This window comes from Hylaeus volcanicus, chromosome 7 (genome assembly GCF_026283585.1).
Source record: "Hylaeus volcanicus isolate JK05 chromosome 7, UHH_iyHylVolc1.0_haploid, whole genome shotgun sequence".
Taxonomy (NCBI): Eukaryota; Metazoa; Arthropoda; class Insecta; order Hymenoptera; family Colletidae; genus Hylaeus; species Hylaeus volcanicus.
The window spans coordinates 15001596-15025001 of record NC_071982.1 but is presented as its reverse complement, the minus strand read 5'-3'; the positions used below and the strand labels follow the sequence as shown (position 1 = coordinate 15025001).

The 23406-nt window shown below is 31.7% G+C and overlaps 2 protein-coding genes across 10 annotated transcripts; one reads left to right on the top strand and one right to left on the bottom strand.

Annotated features, from left to right (window-relative positions):
• The first annotated feature begins 2098 nt into the window (after positions 1 to 2098).
• Positions 2099 to 6292, top strand: LOC128879218 (elongation factor 1-alpha). 2 transcript variants are annotated; one of them, XM_054128156.1, is made up of 5 exons: positions 2099 to 2221; positions 3709 to 3883; positions 4115 to 4723; positions 4923 to 5198; positions 5446 to 6292. In XM_054128156.1, exons 2-5 carry the CDS (start codon positions 3740 to 3742, stop codon positions 5800 to 5802), a joined length of 1386 nt encoding a protein of 461 aa, XP_053984131.1. In that variant the 5' UTR covers positions 2099 to 2221; positions 3709 to 3739; the 3' UTR covers positions 5803 to 6292. The 2 variants fall into 2 exon arrangements, with proteins under 2 accessions (XP_053984131.1, XP_053984130.1); XM_054128155.1 differs by having other exon boundaries at positions 2191 to 2299.
• A 1158-nt stretch (positions 6293 to 7450) lies between these two features.
• LOC128880462 (protein ECT2) lies at positions 7451 to 23393 on the bottom strand. 8 transcript variants are annotated; one of them, XM_054130576.1, is made up of 19 exons: positions 22696 to 23303; positions 22525 to 22594; positions 21299 to 21581; positions 19808 to 20018; positions 19580 to 19715; positions 19285 to 19494; positions 19043 to 19189; positions 17670 to 18932; positions 17060 to 17194; positions 16752 to 17001; positions 16309 to 16436; positions 15826 to 16222; positions 15306 to 15746; positions 15054 to 15208; positions 14818 to 14903; positions 14226 to 14318; positions 13326 to 13500; positions 11871 to 11989; positions 7451 to 10847 (listed from the first exon to the last, which is right to left on the bottom strand). In XM_054130576.1, exons 3-19 carry the CDS (start codon positions 21363 to 21365, stop codon positions 10805 to 10807), a joined length of 4056 nt encoding a protein of 1351 aa, XP_053986551.1. In that variant the 5' UTR covers positions 21366 to 21581; positions 22525 to 22594; positions 22696 to 23303; the 3' UTR covers positions 7451 to 10804. The 8 variants fall into 8 exon arrangements, with proteins under 8 accessions (XP_053986551.1, XP_053986554.1, XP_053986553.1 ...); XM_054130579.1 differs by having other exon boundaries at positions 14280 to 14318; positions 22525 to 23393; XM_054130578.1 differs by having other exon boundaries at positions 16309 to 16427; positions 22525 to 23393.
• Between the last annotated feature and the right edge of the window lie 13 nt (positions 23394 to 23406).

Here is a 23406-nt window from a genome sequence, read left to right as displayed (position 1 = left end):
AAGTAACACGGGTTGCCCTACCATCAGGCGCACGAGTCGTAACGAAACATTTATTATCTCCAATTGCATAATTTAAGCTGAACGATATGCGATATCCTTCTGTTTACAACACGAGACATTTAAAGTATTATGCTTGTTAAACTATTACAAAATATCTTTGGCGATAGAAACAAAAAAAATACATCAGGCCAATCTTGATTTCAAAGAGGTCATCGTAAATCGTTTATCCACAAGTGAAGTAAATAAGAAATGGTAAGGTCAACTTCGTTTTTTAAAATTAATTCATACATTTCTACTTACCTTCTAATGAAAAGGTAATTTTAATCTTTTTTTAACATCTTACCGGCCGGTAGCAATTGGACGCAATATTTTTTATTTTCAGAAATTTAATACCGTACAATATTTTGAAAGAGTCATTGTACCAACTATAAAATCTATATTTCGCTTATCGTTGCTGTAACAACAAAAACATTTATAACAAAGCTTGGGAATTTTTTTGCCCTACATCAATTTTCGATACAGTCGATAATAACCCAGACACGAACCTAAACTATTTCTTTGTAGGTAACAGTTAGCGAGGACTAATTTATATCGAGGAAATTATCAAATACTTCAATGATTTACATCAATCGTGAACAAATTATTGATTGAAATGAAAATAAGAAATAACGATTTGATACAATTTTGAAGAACAATTTCACAATCATTTCGTATAATTGTAACATAAAATAATATGTTAGTTGTCATAATGTTTCAAATAATGTTTTGAATATGATCACAAAAAAGGTTAAATATTAGTATTGTTACATTAAGTAATGAAATATTTAACTCGAGCCTTACTAAACAAGGATAGGACATATGGAATTTTAAAAATGTAAACAATAGGGCAATATGAAAGTTCATGGAGGCAACATTCTATTGTCGCCACCGGAAAGACATTGTAACAGGAATCCAGGGCTGTAACAAAGTATTGTTAGTATCATATACATTCCTTCAAGATTCGCATAACCTCTTTTCACCTTTCACTTAAATCACAGTTAGTGTAGCGTCGATAGGGTTCAAAGTTTCAACGAAAAATCTTCAAAAACAAAATTATGCAAAAATTCAGCTAAATATATACATTTGAAGCAAATTTTCGAAATAAAAATCAAATAGTTTTATTTCTTTTTTAAAGATTAAATCCATCTAATCTTTATTTATATTTGGAATATACATAGATACATGTAACTCCAAATGTTTCACATTTCTATCTTCCTATACAATTCCTCTTGTACTAATAAAGACTTCACTGCTTAATAATATGGAATCTCCATATACGTACATATTTAAATAACGATACTTCTTTATCCGATCATGACAAATTGATTAATCACGATTGAAATGTAATACATATACGGTATTCAAAGCGTGATAAGAATACAAAACAATCGTGATTGCCTAATGATGAACGTACATAAATTAATAGTTTGGTAATGCAATTGAAATAACATTACGAAAATATTTAATAATCTCAAAATGCAAAATGCTTCATGTAATAATCTTGGTTCGCTAGATTGCATCGTGGCCGTGTTGCTCCAGTCACAAATGGCAGTCGTAATTGCATCGAACTCACCTACACCATCTTCGATTGAACGCTCCGATGAAAAGTCAGCCTGGAAGAAAATCGACTCCTCTTTCATATTATTATTCAGCATCTTAAAGTTCAATGAGTTCAGGGTTGTAACATTGAACTTGATGTTACGGATACACGAATGCATCCCTGATCATAGCGACCTAACATTCTCTATCTTTTTCCCGACTCCATGCTCGCACACAACCATACATCCATGCATTCTACCGTTTACTGATGTATATGTATGAACGCATGTACATACCTGTATATATGTATATATAGGTATATATATGTATGGGCTCGACGCGCCTGATGTTGCTGCGTAACCGTAACCTCGAATGCAGCGCACCGTTCTCTAAAGACTTTAATTTCAGTACTCGTCGAAATCAACGATTTACGAATGTCATTATTAAACTAATAATGCAACGTTTCAGTTAATTTATGAGAATATTAATAACAGAGGAAAGATAATAAATAATATGCAAACAAATGGTTCGTTACTTGACGAGTGATCGATATGGTGGAGGCGCTGGATTCGAGACTATGGTCGGAAGCCGTATGCGCATGTCACTTCACTTGGACGATCTCTTTCTGTCGTGGCATCTGGAGGTGAGTGGTTGTTCGTGGTTTTAGCACAGGACTGTAATCCGTTGATTTTCTTACCGAGGAGGTAGCATCGAACGTCAGGTACAGAATAGAACAACGAACGAATTATCGACGAATTGTGTTGTGACAACAGTTTTGCGGAATTATTGTTTTCCTCGGTGAATCACAACGATGGAAAAGAAGCGCATGGTCGATTGCTGTATTAGCCGGCTGTTCGAAACGCGGAGCACATGCTGTTCATCGTAAAAATCGTTCGACGTATTCTCGTAAAACGTTGAACCGCGTGATTAATTGTTGCCCGTACAAAGAAATATCCACGCGGTGAAACAAACGAGGAGTTGGACTTGATTTTTAAACTTAAAAAATTAAGTAAAGGCAAATAACCGGATGCAGTATGGCGGTCGCTTGTCAGAGTTGCAAGATTCGGTCACGAGTTCGTGCATCATTGGAGATATTCTTAGTGTAAAACTTTTAATTGTGTGCTCGACGGTCGAACGGGAACAACGACAAAAAGAATTTTAACGATTCATCGAAAAAGGAACTGTAATTAATATTTAATTCTACGTAACTTTCGTATCCAGGCGTACGATATAAATCTGCTGGAAATCGGGTGCAACGACGACCTTGTGGGACGACTTGTTGCCGACAATGGAGTTCGTTTACCGATTTTCAGTGTAGCAAATTGTTATGTTAATCCTTTTTTCTTATCGCAGAAACAAGTATTCTTGTACTAAAGTGATAACAAGTGATAACGAGTGATATTTACTTTTACGTACGCACGATACGTACTTCAAAATTGAACAATCTGTTGCATAACGTTAATTATATTTTTATAGTACTCGCAATCAATACATTTCTATTTAATAAAATTATTCGTTCTTTGCAACTTAACAAACTTAAATGGTAACTATAATAAGTAATTTAATCATTTTCTTGGATGTACTTTGTGAACATAGGAATAGTATGCGGTTGTTCGACAAACATCACGTGTATCACTTCCCCTGTAAATTTCAAATTGATAGCTTCGAATATTTAAAAAAATAATTACAGTCCTTTTTCTTGGAAAGTATTACAATGATTTAGAACGTGGCATCGTGCGATGCCAAGCGTCAAGGAAATTACGGCAACGTTGCAATGATCTTGCCATCTACAAAATGGCTGCCAGTTCCGTTCTCGAATATTCAGATATCGCCACGTGGATGTTAGAATAAAGACAACTACTTTATTTGTGATTAAAACTTATTAACTTGTGCAATATATAATTTTATTGAAAATATGTCTTACGGAAAATTGTATGAATATTCTATTATATTTCGAAAGTGAATTTGAAATATTGACTTTTTGAAGCATGTGGTCTCTACACATAACCTGTTTAGCTTAAAGAGATATTCGTTAATAATTAATAATTTCTTACCGGCTTCCGACTGTTTTAGACCCATACAGTTAATCTACGAAAATGTAAATCTTTAATTATGTTTCTTTGTTTTCAGAATTCACCAGTAGTCTCGCCATAAATTCACCATGGGTAAAGAGAAGGTTCATATTAATATTGTCGTCATTGGACACGTCGACTCTGGCAAGTCCACCACCACTGGACATTTGATTTACAAATGCGGTGGTATCGACAAACGTACCATCGAGAAATTCGAGAAGGAAGCCCAGGAGGTAAGCATCGAATACATATAGCACGTAAAGTAAAGACCATTGTTTAAATTTGTATTGCTTATTAAAATTCAGTATAAAATATTGAGTTTCATGTCACTGATATTTCTTTTGCTTTAGTCCAGTGATATTCATGTATAATTTATATTTAAATATTTTGAAACGTCTAAAACATAGAATTTTAATTTTATGACAATTAAAAAATGGAATGATTCAATTTATTATTAATTCTAGATGGGCAAAGGTTCCTTCAAATACGCATGGGTATTGGACAAGCTGAAAGCCGAACGTGAACGTGGTATCACTATTGATATCGCTTTGTGGAAATTTGAAACTGCTAAATACTATGTTACTATTATTGATGCTCCTGGACACAGAGATTTCATCAAAAACATGATTACCGGTACCTCTCAAGCCGATTGTGCTGTATTGATTGTGGCTGCTGGTACTGGTGAATTTGAAGCTGGTATTTCGAAAAATGGACAAACTCGTGAACATGCTCTGCTTGCTTTTACTCTTGGAGTAAAGCAACTGATCGTTGGTGTCAACAAGATGGACTCCACCGAACCGCCATACTCCGAAGCCCGATTTGAAGAAATCAAGAAAGAAGTATCGTCTTATATTAAGAAGATTGGTTATAACCCGGCTGCTGTTGCATTTGTGCCAATTTCTGGTTGGCATGGAGACAACATGTTGGAAGCTTCTTCCAAAATGCCCTGGTTCAAGGGATGGAACGTTGAACGTAAAGAGGGTAAAGCAGAAGGAAAATGCCTTATCGAAGCTCTCGATGCCATTCTTCCTCCTACGAGACCTACGGACAAGGCTCTTCGTCTTCCTCTTCAAGTAAGTTACCGAATTAATACAATGGTATTAAGTTTTTAATTGTATTTTATGATGAGAACAATTTTAACTCATTCGCGGTTTCCACCGGAGAATTTTTTAATTCGTTGATGGCCAGAGATGTCTGACTAAAATAAACTCTTTATATGATTAATAATCTTTTATGGAACGTATAATAATACTGCGTTAAATTTAATTGTAGGACGTATACAAAATTGGTGGTATTGGAACAGTACCAGTCGGACGTGTCGAAACTGGTGTATTGAAACCAGGTATGATCGTCACATTCGCTCCTACGGCTTTAACCACTGAAGTTAAGTCCGTCGAAATGCATCACGAAGCTTTGCAAGAGGCTGTTCCTGGTGACAATGTTGGTTTCAACGTTAAAAACGTATCCGTTAAAGACTTGCGTCGTGGTTATGTAGCCGGAGATTCTAAGAACAATCCACCTAAAGGTGCTGCTGATTTCACTGCACAGGTAAATGTCTAGAGCAATATTAAAATTAATAAAAAAGTTATTTTATTCTAATTTGAAGTAAATAATAATAATAATTGGCACAATGATGAGACTTTAATTACTTCATTCGCGGTTTTCACCGGAGGATTTTTTAATCTGATGATGGCCGATGACGTCTGAGTGCTATCTATATTATAACATTCGTATATAATGAATTTGTTAATATTTATCTTAAAAAAATGTTTAATCTCATATTGTTGTTGCACAGGTAATCGTGCTGAACCATCCAGGTCAAATCAGCAATGGATATACACCAGTGTTGGATTGTCATACTGCTCATATCGCGTGTAAATTCGCGGAAATCAAGGAGAAGTGCGATCGTCGTACTGGAAAGACCACCGAAGAAAATCCAAAAGCTATCAAATCTGGGGATGCTGCTATTGTTGTGCTCGTTCCGAGCAAGCCCATGTGCGTCGAAGCTTTCCAAGAGTTTCCACCTTTAGGACGTTTTGCTGTTCGTGACATGCGTCAAACGGTGGCTGTCGGTGTCATCAAGGGTGTCAATTTCAAGGATGCTACTGGCAAAGTCACCAAGGCTGCCGAGAGGGCCCAGAAAAGGAAATAACTAGTTTCCGTACATATGTATTGCCAGATGGGCGTCGGTGTATAGTAGCCGAAGTAGTTTACCTTCTTTTTTCACGTTCCTCGCGCGAGAACAGCGTTATATTATTACCATCGCAAACTGCAATATTTTCTACAAAATCGCAACCAATGAATAAGAACAATAGAATTGATAAAAAATCGCGACGACTGGCTTTTCATGTGTGTGAAATTACACGTTCGCCACATTTCTTTGACATTCGTATATTTCGTTTATCGAAGTGGTTGCTTCGTCATTTTTCTCATCGGAAAGAATTTCGTAGGAAAGGTGAACGGCCGAACGATGGCGACACAACCAACCTATTTCTTGTTTCCACGAGTTCCGTGCAAAAAGAAAGTAAACTACAAGAACTACTTTTAACATCTGTTTCACAAGAACATCAACAGACTTCATAATTTAGCTCGGCTTAATTATATTTTCTAATTATACGGAAATAAATCCTATATCTGCGATATTCGAGAAACATCTCATTTTTTGTTGTCGTTATTACTAATTAGTCATTGCCATCCTTTTATCGTAAAACGCTTCATATTTCCGAATTTATGTTTAAGAAGTGTCTTGAATTAAAGAATTTTTTTATTTAACTTAAATTTTCATCATAAATCGAACGTCTTGACACAAGAACGAAAACTGAGAAAAAGAATGATTGGTAGTTCCAGTGCAGATTAGATTGGATAATGGGACCTGTTTTCTATTATTACTTTTCGATTACCTGATAGGTAAGGAATTGAATTGTTGAAGATATATACACAACATTTTTCTACGAAATATTTCTTTACAAGGGTTTACCTTACCTTTTTACACATTCTATCTTGAAAGGAAGTATGTGCGAAGATACGATTGCTCTGCAACGGTCCAGCACTTTTAGCCCGCAATTCTCCTATAATTGAGATTGGTTAATAACGGTTTTCTGTACATACATATAAATAACAGTAATAACGAATGAAAGTGAATAAAGGAGCTACGGAAACAGTTATTGATTCATTCTTTCGTCGTTCAGTTTCCTATTCCTTCCAGTCATCTTTGAATCTGCGAAGTATAAAAAGAAAGTATCGAACGCCAAAAAAGGTAACATAATATATTACAATTTTTTCTGTCAGAATAAAGTCACAATATGCAACTATTGAGCGGCTCACTAAGCCGCTCTGTGAGCGGAGTTTAATATTAGTGGCGCCATCGGTGGAGAAACGTCTAAGTTTGTAGTGAAAATAGTTCCCACCGTCTCTGAAAGATGGCGCAACGGATCAATTCTAATAAATTATATTTTATTAATGCATAATTAATACGATTCGTTGCTTTATAACAGGGAAAGTATTAATATGTCAAATTTATTATTTTTATGAATAGTTATTTAATGCAGTAATAATTATAAACCCTTTAAGTAGTGGCGCAATCTACCGGCAACAGTGGAAACTATATTCACTACAAACTTGGACGTTCTCCCGGCGATGGCGCTACTAAAACCCGCTTATACCCGGTGGTCTTTCTAAATCCACCCATTGGCAATATATAAAAATAATATGATTTAATAACAAATTTTCCGAGCGTTCCAACACTTTTGTTGGTGTACACTCGATGGATAAATTTTACAAGAGAAATAAATAAAGGATCGTATTGACAATTGTTTTATTAATAAAATCTGATTATGAACAGTGTTGTATACCATTTTTTGCCTCACACTGGCTTTGCTCTGATGAATACTTCAATTAAAAATGTATTACTGCTTGATACATACTTTGACATAACAACCATTTTTTTAAATTTGTTAACCACCCAATTGAGTAAATTACATTTTATGGTTACAACTGAAAATTTTACGAAAACATTAAGACTTGGGGAAAGAAAGAAAGCAGCTTCATCTTTGATTTACATAATAAAGAAAAAATTTATACAATCAATTACAGTATCATATAAATAGTAACGACTATACGCGAATTACAAGTATTACAATAGTTTTACGCGTGTAGTAAAAAACATCATTTGCGCTATACTACACTTACATAGTACTTATCGGTAATATATACAGTACTCCGAATTGAACAGTACTTTCCCGCCCCTATCGGAGAAAACGCTGAACATCTAGTTCGTAAAACTCTACGATTCCAAATGTTATGTCAACGGTTCCACGACAGTAACGTCGAAATATTGACTATTTATCAAACACGTAACAGTTATTATAAAACATTAGGATATCTATCACAGTCCATGGACGTCAGAAAAATAAATCAACGATTCAGCAACCGATTCGGTAACTAAAATTCACTGCAATGTTTTGCAATATTTATAATATTCTAAAAGATTTCGAAAGATTTAGAACGAAAAAACGTATTACACCTTTTCCTCACCGGCTAGACATTTTCTGATAATTAATTGTAACAAATAGATTTTATGAACAGTTATTTTTCTACGATTTTGCACGGTGTTCTTATATTTTTCATTTGCCCATGCGCCGTGCTAGAATGATGCTGTTCGATTTACCAAAACTTTAAAAAACCGCTTAATGGAAATCAAACATTGGAACAGTGACACTGGAACCTTAAGAGTCTAACATAAGTTAATACTCGAAATACGAAGTGCTACCAGAGCATTCGTAATTACGCGCAAGCACGCACTTCGAGTGCTAAATGAAGAGTTACAAAAATATCATCCATGGATTTTTCGTTTCTCTCACACCAAAACATTGAGAAAATCGTTGTATTTAATGGTTCTTTTTATGTAAAGGCACATCATTTAAATAGGCATTGTGTGCAAGTGTTAAAGAGGCAAGAATTTCGGTAATTGGTCCTTGTAAAGAGTCAACAATTTGTTTTATTTCTTTTTGCAATCTTTCAATTTGAATCATAGTGCCAAATGTACATAAATATTATAGATGGATTCTTCTCTTTTTATTGAGACCATCAAAAGCAATTACATTGACTACTGAACACTAGAAGAACAGATTGCAAAAAGCACAATTTATTGTTACATCCACAAGGACTAAATATAATTGACACTTACATCTCACAAAATAATTTGCTCTCAATTATTCAACATATTCACTCTTAATTCCGTATGATTAATCAATCAATCAAATATTCATTCAATGTATTGATTGGAATAGTTTTTATGCAAAAATAGTTTTGTATCTCTTATCTCTATATTCATGAAGTGATAAGTATGCTTTTTTTTCTGAAACACAAATTTTAATCAATTCTGAAAGTGTCACGTCTTAATGTTTCTATTGTGACAATAATAGATCGTATTAATTAATTAACCTTTTTGCAAGAAAACTGCAAAATAATCAAGAAAACGTAAAAATGAAAGAAATTTTGTCATACCACAATTATCATTTTTGGTTGGTGTTCAGAGAAAGAAAAATTGGCATATTTAGGGAGATTTTATTTCCAATCAAAAGAAGAAACTGTCAGAATTTCTCGTAATTAATTAATTAATTTAAAAAAAAAAAAAAAAAAAAATACTTCAGGCAATAATTTGATTTTCATTTATCTATTAGTATAATAAATATCTCCCAAATCTTATGATATGTTCATTTAATATACTGCTCATTGAGCTGGAATATTTACAAATTTCTTGTATACTATGAATAAAATATAATTCTAGAAATAGTATTATAATATGTTTCTTAAAAAACAATTATTACATCCAAAAGATTACACCACAGAGAATAGTGATCTTCATTTTGTACCAATATACTTTTTGAAATTTGTAATGAATCTCACAATAGTTTACGATATTCAATAATTGAATATTTTAAGATTTACGATACAAATAACATATACGATTAATATAATTGAAAAATGTATAATGACTACACAAATATTTCAGATCTGCGCCAAATTAATGAAATGTATTTCGTATTTCCCAAGAATATAAACATAATCCATTTAAAGTGTAGACAACAGAATAGTTTGTAATCTAAACAACAAACTGGATATTTTAACGTGAATTTTTATAAAGTCTACAATTACAATAAGCGTATAATTGGAGACCTAAAAAATGTAACAGTAATGTAAGGGTAAACTATTGCTTTTTGCAACTATTTCATATTACACGGTACATTATTTAAAAGAGGTATCGATATTAACGTGTTCAAAATCTTACTTTCTTTCACTGTATCATCATTCAATCCTTTCAAAATTCTCATTCTAATGCAATTACACAGTTATAAGAAAGAAATAAACACACTATAATACATATCTGCTTTTAACGGAGCTACATTTTCCAGTGATATTATATTAAATGAAATATATTAAAATCAAAACAAAATAAACTGAATAAAAATAAAAATAATGAAAACGAAGAAGCCATAGTGAATTACTGCAATTTATACTCATGAATTAAAACTGTAATAGTATCAACGGCGGCGATCGAATTAAAGTTTAAGTAAGAAGTGTAAAGTTAATATTAATTTTATGAATTAGCGTTACACATTTCTATCTTCTCACTTTAACAGAGCACAAGTTCTCTCTAGCAGTCTAATAAATTCTACATGTACCTTATACAATACAATTAAATGGCACAATAATAATATTCTTACTTCCTTTTTCTATAAAAGTTATATTATAGCACTGGAAATGTAATGTCCTTTCCTAGCTGTAAATCCAATTCCATCTGTCTTCCTGAGACAAGAGTTTGAACTATCTGAATGTTATATATAAAAATTAACGATCGATACGGTATTAGATACGGTACATCGTTAACATATATAGTTGTAGCTTCTTAAAGAATAACTGGCAATGTACATTTTCTTTATAAAACACATGTGGTTCTGTTGGCACATGGCAAGTAGAAAATTGTAATTTTTTCATAGTAATTTGCAGACGTCATTTTTCTTGTGCCTGATTATATTATAAAAACACATCTTCCCACCAACGTTTCCAATCCCCTCTATTTTTCCATATAGGCCTTTCATTGATACCAAAGAAACAAGGTATGACATAGTTGTGCATTATTCATACCCTGTACTTCAAAGATCGGATTTGTCCTGCATGACTTCCTCTGAACAATTTCTGAAGGATAAACAAAGTAAAGTCAAAAAGAATATGGAAACATATAGAACTTAGACAATTGCACCAACTCTTATGTCACAAACAAAAACCAAATACACTTCTATTAATTTCATGTTTCACGTGATTTCTTGCTAATTTATACTGTAAACTGAGTTGGTGAAGAAATTTATACAAGACAAATATTGACAATGAACAATGAGTAAGTCTTTTGGTCTTTTAAATCCGAAAATGTAGTAAGCATATGACTATTTTGCAATTTACCAATACAGAAGAATGGAAAGGAAAAATACCTACAATAATTTAATAAATATGCATTAGTTAAGCTAAACATTGAATTAGATGTTACAAAGACCTATTAATTAATTATATAGGCACTAAATAGGCACCATTATTAGTTTCGTTTCTACGATATTCTAAGATAGTATTAGGTACTTATACATGAACCATAAAAAACGATGTAGGTGATTTTTTTTCACAAACACATATATACATACAAACATCGACACCAGCGAAAAACGTTAGATCAATGATCAAAAATAATTAATTGCAAACGCGATACTGCGCTTGCAGTATCTGAAAATTTCACGATTTGTTAGAGTAGATTTTCTTTGACCAACACGAGTATTTTAATCCATAACGTAAATTACAACGAATTTTCGATAAAACTTCATTCAAATCTTTCTGACGAAACAACAACCTTCTACAATACATTAAAATCTATTTAATAATAGTAACTTTACATTGTTCTAAATGTACATATAATAAAAATTTCAATGCAGTCTATATAATCGTTCAATATAAAGCGATTTTACGAATTTGCATATTAGTATGTTTATACCAATATATGAAAGATATTTACGTATATGGATCTCACATGAGTTTATAAATGTTGTGTTTCCGAAGAAGAATAAACTCAAAATGAAAAAAGTTCAAGGCACGTTAATGATGAGAATGTTGACCAAATGTGGTTATGCAATAGTAGCAAAAACAAAAATGCATTGTTTCTGACATACTAACTACAACCTTCTTAATGAAGCCATACTGAGGGAACTGCATTTGGCCTTTCGTGTCGGTTGAACCGACATGGGTGCTACTAGAACATCATCTCTAGATGGCGAGCTTGAACCACCATTACCCAGCTCCTGGAAAGATATACGAATATCTATTTATCCTATTCATATACACAATTCTCAAAGAAAATACCTGATGCAATTGAGAGAATGAAAAACAGTCATAAAACAAGAGAAACTTGACACACAAGGTAACATCTAACTCACACCGAAATATATAATTCATAAAAAAAAAAATAATAATTTATAAAACATGCAATTTCATAGGTGTAATAAAGAAACAAAAATGCTTATACATATAGGTTTTTTCATTGCAAATATATTTAACAAAAAAAAAAAATAATAAGAAAAATACACAAAGAGATCCAGCCTATGTGACCTTTATACTGCAAGTCATTATAAAAACAAAAAATAAACTAAAAAGATCTGTCAAAACAAAATGCCTCTATAGGAGCAAAGTTAACTTCATAAGAATATAGATTTTCAACATTTGTAGAATCCAGTTTAAGGATATCACTCATTAACAAGATAAATATAGATTTTTCTATCTAATTTGTGACGCAAAGTATTTTGATCCAGTCGAAACACTGCGTGACGTCACATTCCTAAAATGAATTTTGCCTGTGAAAAGTAGTACTCTATTAACACTCCTCTCTACTCCCTTTCACGAGAGAAGACGTTAAAAGGTTATATTATTATTTCAAATATATTTTCGAATGAACGTTAATAAATAATTCCATACATACTACATAATTTAATAAATATTCCATAACATAACGCGCTATAGTATACTTACTGTGTTGGAAATCAAAATTTATCCATTAATATTGCATCAGCATAAACACAAGGTTTACAATTAATCTTGTGTCAGAGTAAACATAGCAAAGAAAAACATACACTATGGATGAATCAATATAACTCGTAAAATAAAAAAGTATATAATATATTAAAATGAACATAAGAGTTTAATATATTATAATGTACGTACAATAAAATAATCTTTTGAAGCATTTACACGAAGCTTTAAAGTGAATAAATAAAAAAGAATACGTTAATTTAATTGTTTTTAAATATGCCATAATATAATATCAAATTCATAATGTCATACTGTAAAAATATATACAAGACAAAATAATATTAATAACAAGCATGAATAGTTTTGGAGCCATGCATATAAGCAGATTCTACTGAGAATGGAAAGAAATTTTAATATAACGGTTGCAAGTAGGGTTAAATAAAGATGACTTAAAGAGAGATTTTCATAGGAAGCAAAAGACTGATTTTAACTGATGTTAAAGAGATAACAATCTCCTGTCGTGAAACGAAAGTAACCAAGGAGAAATAAAAAAATAAAGTGTAAGCAGAGAAGCAAAAGTAGAATACATGCGTTAATAAATTGTCAACTAACGTTAATATTGTTGCAACTAGCAAGCCGCATCTGTGCAAGTTGTTGACTTGCTGGAGTAAGGCTATTGGTTGATCCAAATGGCGACATCATCGTTGACATTGCTCTTTTCAATTTGCTTGGGGTTTTGTTAAAACTAAACGCTCTGCCGACTTTCATCCTTGTGCGAGACGCAAACCTGAAGAAAAATATTCATTACAAATTCATTTAAATTACATTCTACAGAAAGAGCGAAAGCAGTATCAAAACTTTACTTCTCCCAAATTTTAATTTTGTTTAACTATATACGAAATTAAGTAATTCATCGTAAGAATGAAATGTTACTAAATAGGGAGAAATAAATTTTCCAAAAGAAGGAATTAGCAAACATAAAAGTAAAGAAAAACCCCAAACCTTATTAAACCAGTTCAAGTAAATATTATACCATAACTGTTAATTTTAGTGTACATGCAAAAGCCAAATTATAGTTCAACAAATTTTATTCATGCTGAACTACAGAAAACAATTATGCCACAACTGCCAATCTACATTGTGAATATGTAAACGTGCAAATGGGGCTCAATTTTGAAAGTATAGAGTTTCTAATAAATTACTACAATTTTTGTACGTTTTGTAAAATAAAAATAGAAGTGATTGGAACACATTAGTTGTATGGATTTGTAAGATGTGCCAATATTTTAATCCAAAATATATTAAACGTTTTAATCAAGAAATGTTAATATTCTGAAACAGGCTGATATTATTAATATTACGCTTGAACTGGTCAAGTTGTTTTCGCGAAACAATTTAACTTTCTGTATGTCGACTTCAAAGAATAAAATCGAGTACTCTAAACAAGCAGGGGACAAAGTATTGTATTAAAGCGAATAAAAAAAAGATAATCAGCCTGGTGCGAAAACTGACGGTAGTGGGACATGTAACGTGGTTTCACACATGCTATTGAGTAGGAACACATACGGGTCCATATACTCCAGGTAAAAATTATGAAATAGGCTCCTGCAACCAAACGAGTCGTCGCCCCATTATTTTTTGTTAACATGCAATACAGGAGAAAAACGGTTTAGAACACCTAATAATTTTTCCTTTCACAACTGTGCGTATTGTTCGTAGATATGTGTATTCAATTTAATGCTTATATGTATATAAATTTGATTATAACATTCTAAATTAGGTATCATTTGAGATCCTACAGTTTAGTAAAACGTAGTAATAATCCAGCTAAAGCAACTCTAAGAGTACAGAAAACTAGATACTAATTATCTGTCCTTATTATGCCTAATAGAGTTTCAACTTCTCTAAATAATATAATCGTTATTTTAAAACATTCCTCTTCACAACTGTAAGCACTACACTTCTGATAAATAATGCATAATTCAATTTGAAAGAGAATATGTAAGAAATGTACTTACAGCTTTGAGAGAAACGTAATTATTTACAATACTAAAACTGTACATCAAAGAAAAATTTTAAATTAAATTAACCTTGGACTACTTACTTAAATGCTTTGCTTAATGTTCCTAATGCTACGTCGCTTGTATCAATTTCAAGCTGATGCGAATCAAGACTTATCAGGAACGTATCCTGAAAATAAAAACAAAACAAAACTGCTATGGGCAATATAAGCTACTATGAGCTGTACAATAAAATACTACTAATATGATGATAATAATAATAATACTGAAATAAAATGTATACAAAATTAACATGCGTTAAATAAATACTGTGACTTACCGCATCAGCTTTGCATACTGTATTAGCCATTTGCCTGCACAAAGTCCGGAGGTAGTTTGTCTTATTTACCTCCTCATCGGTAATTGTAAATGAAAACAGTTTCTCTTTTAACTCTTGATTACTTCTTACCATTAAAGCAAAAACTTTATGACATTCTGTAAATATAAAAATAACCAATTTAAAGCATTTCTCTATCATATAAACACAAATAAAAATTAGTACAACTTATTTTATATAACTTATATAACTTACCATCAGTTTCTCGTATATCGACAACTTTTTTTATTGTACTCAGTGATAACATCTTGATATGTTTATATGGTTTTCCTTGACTTAATTTAGTTGTGTGCAATCCATTTGCTGTATTAGGACTCTTTAATGAGTTAAAGGCTTTCGATCTTTTTTTACATATTTCAAGTGTATCGGAAAACAGGAACAAAACTAAATGATCACCACGCCCGCTTAAACCCTCACTAAGTTCCATCACATCACATTTACCAATAAATGATCGATGTGAAGAAACTAAATGCGGTGGACAGTTGTCAATTTCATTAAAAATGTCAAACATAACTAATTGACCCTCAGTTTTTCTTTTATCCTCGTTTATATACGTCATAACTTCTTTAATACTGCTAATCGACAACTCCAATGCGCTATGATCTGGATTATTTTTACTCGTATGTTTAAGGATATCTAAAATACAGGAATATCACAAATATTAATTATTTTTATTATTATTTGATGTAATAAAATAACTGTTCAATACACTTACCATTTAATAATAAACTAATACTGGGTAACCTTTGTACTGGCTTAATCAGTAATTCCTTTAAGCTTTGTCGACCACATTCAGGTTTCGTTTGACAAACCTTCAGAAAAGCATGAAATCGTGGTTTGGTTTGATCACACTGATCGAGCATGTCCTTTGTATTTTCGAAGAAGTTGACATACGACGGATACGCCTTGACTAGGTCAGGTGCAAACTTCAGAAATATATTACCTATGCTAATGTCCTCCATCCAATGTGTGGCACTGTATTTCAATTCTTCCAACATTTTTTTATGAACTTCATAAATGGGTGGAAAATTGCCAAATATAATTTTAGCTTCGGTACCATTTAATAATTCGCCGCTTGTATCTATGAGATCTTCCAATGGTGACTTGAACAGCTAAAAAAATAAGTAACGTTATTGAATAGAAATATATTGATTTACTACCTATTTCTTTATAATATACATAAAAAAAGAATACTTACTGTCATAATTGTACTGAGAATGCCAACATAATTTGACTCTGTTTGTACTAATTCTAAGAAAACCTGGTGTCGCGGTGATAAATTTTTTCTAGAGCTATCCGTGTTAACAGCTTCCACTTCTGGAATATCTGATAGTTATCAATAATTCAATTGTACTTTATCTTCCCCTTCATATGGTTCATATCAAAATTGTCTAATCGTTAGCAATATTAAGTTGGAAAATTTGGATTGTGTGTACTGTTAGTTTGATAATGTTAATAATAAAACTTTACAGAACAAAATAAATGAACCACCAAGGAAGAGAAGATGTACTGGGATTGTTAAAAAGATATTAAAACGTTATGAGATAGCAATTGACAATTATAGAAAATCCTTAAGAAATAAAATAACAAGTTCAAAAAAAAAAAAGAAGATATAAAACATGTCAGAACAAAATAACTTACCATCAAGTAATGGTTTATCTGGGCTTGCTGTGCAGTCAAGGAAACTTCCGCTAACACTCAAAAGTCCTGCATCACTGATACTGGATCGTCTCTTATGCAAAGCTGGTGAATCTGCACCATTTTGGACCAAACTAGATAAAGTTTCTGCTAAACGTTTACGTTTTCGTCTTGTAGACGCTGTACTCGGAGTTGTAGTTTGTTGACTATCTCGTCTAGCTGATATAGTTGGTGACAGAACAGATTCCAAATACTAAACATAAAAAAAACTATTAAACAAGAAATTTATCTAATAATCTTAATAAACTTACATCTTCAAATAAATACTCCTTCTCATCAGCTGCACCCTCATTTTGAACAGATGTCCAAAACCATTCAGCTTTTACAATATGAGCCCTTACTGAAGCTAAATCTGGTAATGCATTTACATTTGATTCATCCACAACCTAAAATAAAAAAAATGTATAAGTAGATAATTTATTAATGTTTTTGTAATAGTTGAGATAAATATGACAGCTATATCTGAAACATATAATAGATACAATGTTTTGTTAGTTCTAATAATACTATCCCATAAAAAATCTGGAGTAATATAATGTGTTATGTAAAGTAGAATACAAGTATTTATGAATAACAATAATCAAGACTTATACTAATTCTACATCCAACATTAGCTCCTACAGTTCTGTAGACATACAGTTTGGAACATCACAAAGGTAACAGTACGAAGACATAACAGTTTATTACAAAGACATTAACAGATACTTTATTTCTACATTTGTATTTATTCCACACCTTATTTTTTATAATATTCTTATAGACTGATGGTCAATAATTTAGCCATAAATTAAATAAACAATCAATTAATCTGTATTTCTACAACCTATAAAATCCCATAAAAAAAAATTAAAATAAAAATACCAAAGATACTGGTACGTCCTCCTGTTTCTCCTGTCTTATATGATCATCTTTCAGAGCACAAATTTTAGAGGAAACATTTGTAAAAGTACTTCTTAAGCCATGGTCAGAATTTGATAATTTTGCTACCTTTGCAGGTATAGGAAGAGGAGTATGTAAAGGAGTATATTTCTGTCTTTGATGATTTTCTGAAACTTGAGGGCATGGAGCAGGAAGCACATATTTAGAGAAATTTAAATGATTAAGCTTTGATAAAAGGGACGAATTCAATTTGTATGAACTTAAAAAACTTTTATTTTTTGTAATCAGTGTGGGCGAATCGTGCAAAAGAGAATCATTGAATTCCGAATCATATCGCTTTAGTAAATTAGGATGGGAATGCATTTTTTTAAATTTTAATTTATCTGAGGAAGTTATCTTATGAATCGCAATACAAGACTTAACTTTTCGCCATTTTATGCATCGTCTAGGAGTTGCAATTTTTCGATTGACGAAAAAAGACTTTGGCGTACACTGTACATTTTTGCAAGATTTCAAGATATAGCTTTCACTATCAGGACAGTGTTTGTTTGTATGTTGAATAATTGTTTTCTTACATAGTGTAGAAGACTTGAAATTATGTAATTCTGATCGAGTACATGTACTTTCATTATTAGTATTTTTATTTGAAAAAACATTAGATGAATTATTTCGTGAATTTCTATCATTGTAAACTGCTGAAGATGAATCCATAGAATGTATATCTAACACAGTAGATGTTACAGGAAAGTTAGATCGTTGTGGTACAGTTAAACTACTTGATTGTATTATATTGTGTAAATATCTTGACATAGACATATCAATGCCAGAATCAGTTTGTGCTATAGACGATTCAGACATATTGGAAAATTCATTTGGCAAATTTGAATAATCATATAAATTATCATCCATACAAATTGCCGAATCTTGACTTATATTATCTGGTGTTGAGTAATTGAATTTATTTTCTTTATATTCAAGATAATGAGGCAGAGAAGAAGAAAAACAATACGAGAAACGTTTAGTACTCAATCTTCTTGACAAATTTATGTGATCAGTATTGCAAATATATGAGGAACTTTTTGTTTCCATGTTAGGAATAGTATTAGTATATGGATTGTAGAAAGTAAAGGAAAATGGTTTTGTTTTTGAGTAATGGTATGGAATATAATTAGGATTTTTAGTATATGGTAGCATGTCAAATGCATTGTTGGACTTCTTGTATTCACGACATCCTATTTCTGTTACCTAAAGAATTTAATGTCCTCTTGTAAATGAGATGTTTACATGTATAATGGAAATATTGTATACTACAATTAATGTGTATTAAAACATGAAATATTTTATTATAAACTTACCACATGCGTGCAATTTGGATCATCAATTTCTGTAGATTCACCACCTTGTTGTTGAAGAACTTCACACATGTGACGTTTCTCTTCATCAGGGAATCCAAAGAAACATACTTTTGCACCAAAGAATGGCTTTAGTTTATAAGTTGTGATCTGTACATAAATAATGTTTTCGACATTTTAAACATAAAATCTTGAAATCTGGTAAAGTTATATTACACAATAATTATAATTAATAAGACTATTACCAGATCTTCATTATTTCCATAATTGGAAATATCGTCTTTGGCATTCCACAAAGCTGTCACCCAATCCATGGACATTATAGGAACCCGAAATGTAACAGCATATCTATACTTATCTCCACCGCAACAATTAGCAATGAGATGTGTCACTTTTGCACCCATTTCTTTCCTAATACTTCCACCCATATTATGAATCATGTTGATCAACTTGGTCTATGAAGATAAAATTAGCAATACAAAACTACTTTCTCATTGACTTTATAATATACCTAATATAAATTCATGATTTGACACTAACCAATTCCTCCTTTTTTCTAAATCCAGTAAAGACTACTACCGTGCCTACCATAGCTTGTGTGTACATTGGTCTATTAATACTAGGTAATGAGTCCTTTCGTTCTGCTAATTGCAGAAGCGCCGTCGGTCCCAATATTCTAAAATTTGTTAAATAAAAACAACCAAAAGTCAGATTCTTTTGATTATTTTTTAACAAATTAGAAAGTATGTGAAATTAATTACGACAAACCTATGGGCACTTTTATGGAGAGCATCGTATTCAGGTCCCTCGAATTGTTTCAGTACAAAGTAAGTACAATATGCTGTGTCTTCTATATATTCTGAACCTGTTTCTGATTTAAGAACAGGTACACTAAACTGCTGTGCAGCAGCACCCAGTGTAGAATCATCACAAGCGGCACCAATTAAGCATATCCTTTTTTTACGTGGTATAATCACAGCTGCAATTAAAATAATAAGATAAATAATAGCTTTTAATATTCTCCTTCAATGTACAACTATTAAATAATAATCTATGTTTTGCAACACAAATCATGCTATTGACAAGCTAACAAATGTATAAATCTGCAATAAGATCATGATACCTTTAATCATCTTTTTTAATTTCACTCATTCATACTATAAATGATTTCATATATATAAAATATATAAAAAGATATTGAGGAATTCTAATCATTTATAAAACAATAATTATCATTCATGTAAGTCAGTGTTAAATTTAACAATATGTTCATATAAAAATTCTTATTGATATTGTATAGTTTAAAAATGAATTACAAAATAAACATTAAATAAGATCTACAACAGGAATGACACACTAAGTTCAAATACTAGTCACAGATAAAAGGAATGACACAAGTTTAGAGAAACAATTCATAAATATAGTACACTAGAGTTTACAGGAAAGGAAATCCTTTTATATTCACAGACAAAGACTGCAGTAAATACCTATTATTACATGCCTAATCTCATTTGAAATAATAGCTACCAAGCAACCCTCTTGTCCCTCCTACTTTCCCCATTTTAAATCCCTCATAAATAATGACTAACCCAAAACAAATATACATGGGCACAAAATATCTCAAGTGACATTCCACTTTCATACACTAATTACTCAATAATTAATGGTAAAAAGGTTCACAATAATATTTTTTTTAAACTGTTTGAAATAATCATGCTGGTAAATGATTCAAAATATTACTACCATAAAGAATATGATTGTATAAAATTATATGTATATATATATTTTTTAAATAATGCATAATAAATAGTATTTTTACGTATAACGCTCTTTTATTCATATATACGATTAACCTTTAAAAGACGCGAAAGTAAACGTTAAAGATACTGTAAACACGAAACAAAAATGCAACATACTACGAGAAAGCTTATGAGGATATTTCGAACTTGATAAATTGTTCGTTTCTGACGTAATTTTGGAGAATAAGCCAAGGCCAAATTTATAAGAAACCGTTGACATCCCTCCCGCGTAAACTTGAAAACAATGCGAAAATGTACGGCGAGTGTAGAGGATATTATATCTTGATTTATCTACGGATCAGGATGGGTGACAGATATAAGACACTAGTATTGTCGCATGAGTTTTGATAAAGAGTGAGGTAGGGTTAGTTTGTGCTGATGCCCAACGGATGCGTATCGTTTAATATCGTACGTTAGATTTTAAGGGAAACATATAAAATGACAATACTGTCGAACTTACGGTCACTTCTAACTGCCTCTTCACTATTTATATCACTGATACTACTGTGAACGCTTTGCTCTTCCATTTTGGCCGTTAGTTACAACATCGTTTCACTCGTACGTTCTTCTTCGTACTGATTATTGGGAGCGCCTCCTATAGGCGAATCCAGTGAGAGAAAGGACCCGGAAAAATAAGGGAGAACAGTGGGGCTTGATGGCGCAGCGTATAGCGCCCTTGGCGTAAACCAAACCTGAGTTCGAATCCTGAACAGGTCCCCCACGTGAATCTTTTTTTACAAGTCCTACAGCACATGAGAAACCTCAAGTACGTGTATGTGCGCGTACGCACGCGTCTGGTATTACATTCGCATTGGTATCATGTGACGTGCCAAAATTTGAAAATTGTTCTTTTCACTTAAATCGAAATGATACTTTGATTTTACTGTTGCATTTCGTTATCAATCTTTACGCTAACGATAAGTACAGTAGAGACTCTCGTAAAACACGGTTAATACATTACGTATTGTGTGAAATCGCGTAATACAAGAATTTTCCGTATACTTAATAAAACATACAGAGAAGAAAGGATACTTTTTTAAATATGATATATAATTATAATTATAGAGTATAGATACAATTTTATAATAATATGAGGTTATTTGAATAATTTAAATATTGAAAATTATACAACTATTATTGAAGGAATAATAACAAGGATGATATACATGAAACTTTTGAGAGAAAGTTTATTGATTTTTATAAATTATACATTTTATAATAGAATGATGAATACTGGGCAAATGAAAAAAGATTTGTTTTAAGGCAAATACTATAACTTTGTTTTTTTTTTTCAATCTCCCAAAGCCTAGGAACAAGTTTGATGAATCATATGTAAGAAAATCATTTCTTAAAAATAAATGCAGTATTCTGCAACCTCTTACTAATTTAATAATTATACGATTTAATCTCTAATTACATATTAATGTGTATAAAAAAAAAATCTAAAACTTGTAAATGTAATAATAAACTTCCTTTTTTTCGTTATTATTAAACAAAAATACTACTTGATTACTATTATTAGTACTGTGAAAAGAATGAATAAATGTGTCCATGTCGTAAAATAAATATCATCTTTATTTTATATTATACTATTTTTCCTCTGTTAAATAAAATACGATACGTCAACATAAATACCAATGCGGTTGTATATATGCTTGGATATTGGCACTAAACGACACTTTCTACCGTCGGCGTTTATTTAAAATCCATTATGAATATGACTGCAGTGTGATCTACGTTGTTTTCTTGTCAAGTCCTACGAAAGTAATGGAATTGCACGCAATCATAAATTATCAGTAGCACCGCGTTTTGTTTTTACTTATTTCCGTCTTTTTCACTCTGTATTCTTCTACCCACTTACTACTGTTGACTGATTGCTGAAATCCTGCTTCTTTTTCCACGGACTAGCACGCGCACACAGTTAATGAATTACACACTTCACATTAGTATGAACAACTCGCTTTATCGTTCACAAAGAGATTGACAAGTTGAGGTTAAAATTAAAAATCCTCGCGAGAGGAGCTGTAATTCGCAGTAGAATGTGACGACAGATGTACATACGTAACAATTTGCAATGGAAGATTACATTTTAATAACATTAGGCGATTTTAACTGCTGAAAGTTAACGATAAACGAATACTAAAAACTGTACGCGCGGTTAACACCAGACCGACTTGAAGTTATCGTTCGTGTTAGCTATCCAGTGTACCAATTTGTATCGATGTCAATTACGTTTTCCTAACATCATAAATTATACAAATAACAGGAATTTCAAAGTTGTGGGTTTCACGATTGATAATTATGTAATAGAAAAATCAAATTTGTGATATGTAGCAAAGAAAATGATGTACAATTGTGGGAAGTAATGGATACTGTTATATACATTTTGATCGCAACATTTGGCAATTGTGAGAAATCGTTGCTGTGTACTTATTTAGTGAACAATTTGAAGCTTTTAAACCGATATTCATTTATCATTGTCAACAGTTACACCAGCGAGGACGCTTATGTGTACTGAAAATAATAAAAGTTTTACATATAACGACGTGACATTCGATAAAAATATAA

Bases quoted from the DNA above. Each gene is read 5' to 3' on its own strand.
- LOC128879218 (XM_054128156.1), top strand. From the start codon at position 3,740: ATGGGTAAAGAGAAGGTTCATATTAATATTGTCGTCATTGGACACGTC. The intron at 3,884-4,114 runs GTAAGCATCGAA...TATTAATTCTAG, and splicing joins TCGAGAAGGAAGCCCAGGAG to ATGGGCAAAGGTTCCTTCAA. The intron at 5,199-5,445 runs GTAAATGTCTAG...GTTGTTGCACAG, and splicing joins CTGCTGATTTCACTGCACAG to GTAATCGTGCTGAACCATCC.
- LOC128880462 (XM_054130576.1), bottom strand. From the start codon at position 21,365: ATGGAAGAGCAAAGCGTTCACAGTAGTATCAGTGATATAAATAGTGAA. The intron at 18,933-19,042 runs GTAAGTTTATAA...TAAATTCTTTAG, and splicing joins ATCCAAATTGCACGCATGTG to GTAACAGAAATAGGATGTCG. The intron at 17,002-17,059 runs GTAAGTTTATTA...TTTTATGTTTAG, and splicing joins AGGAGTATTTATTTGAAGAT to TATTTGGAATCTGTTCTGTC.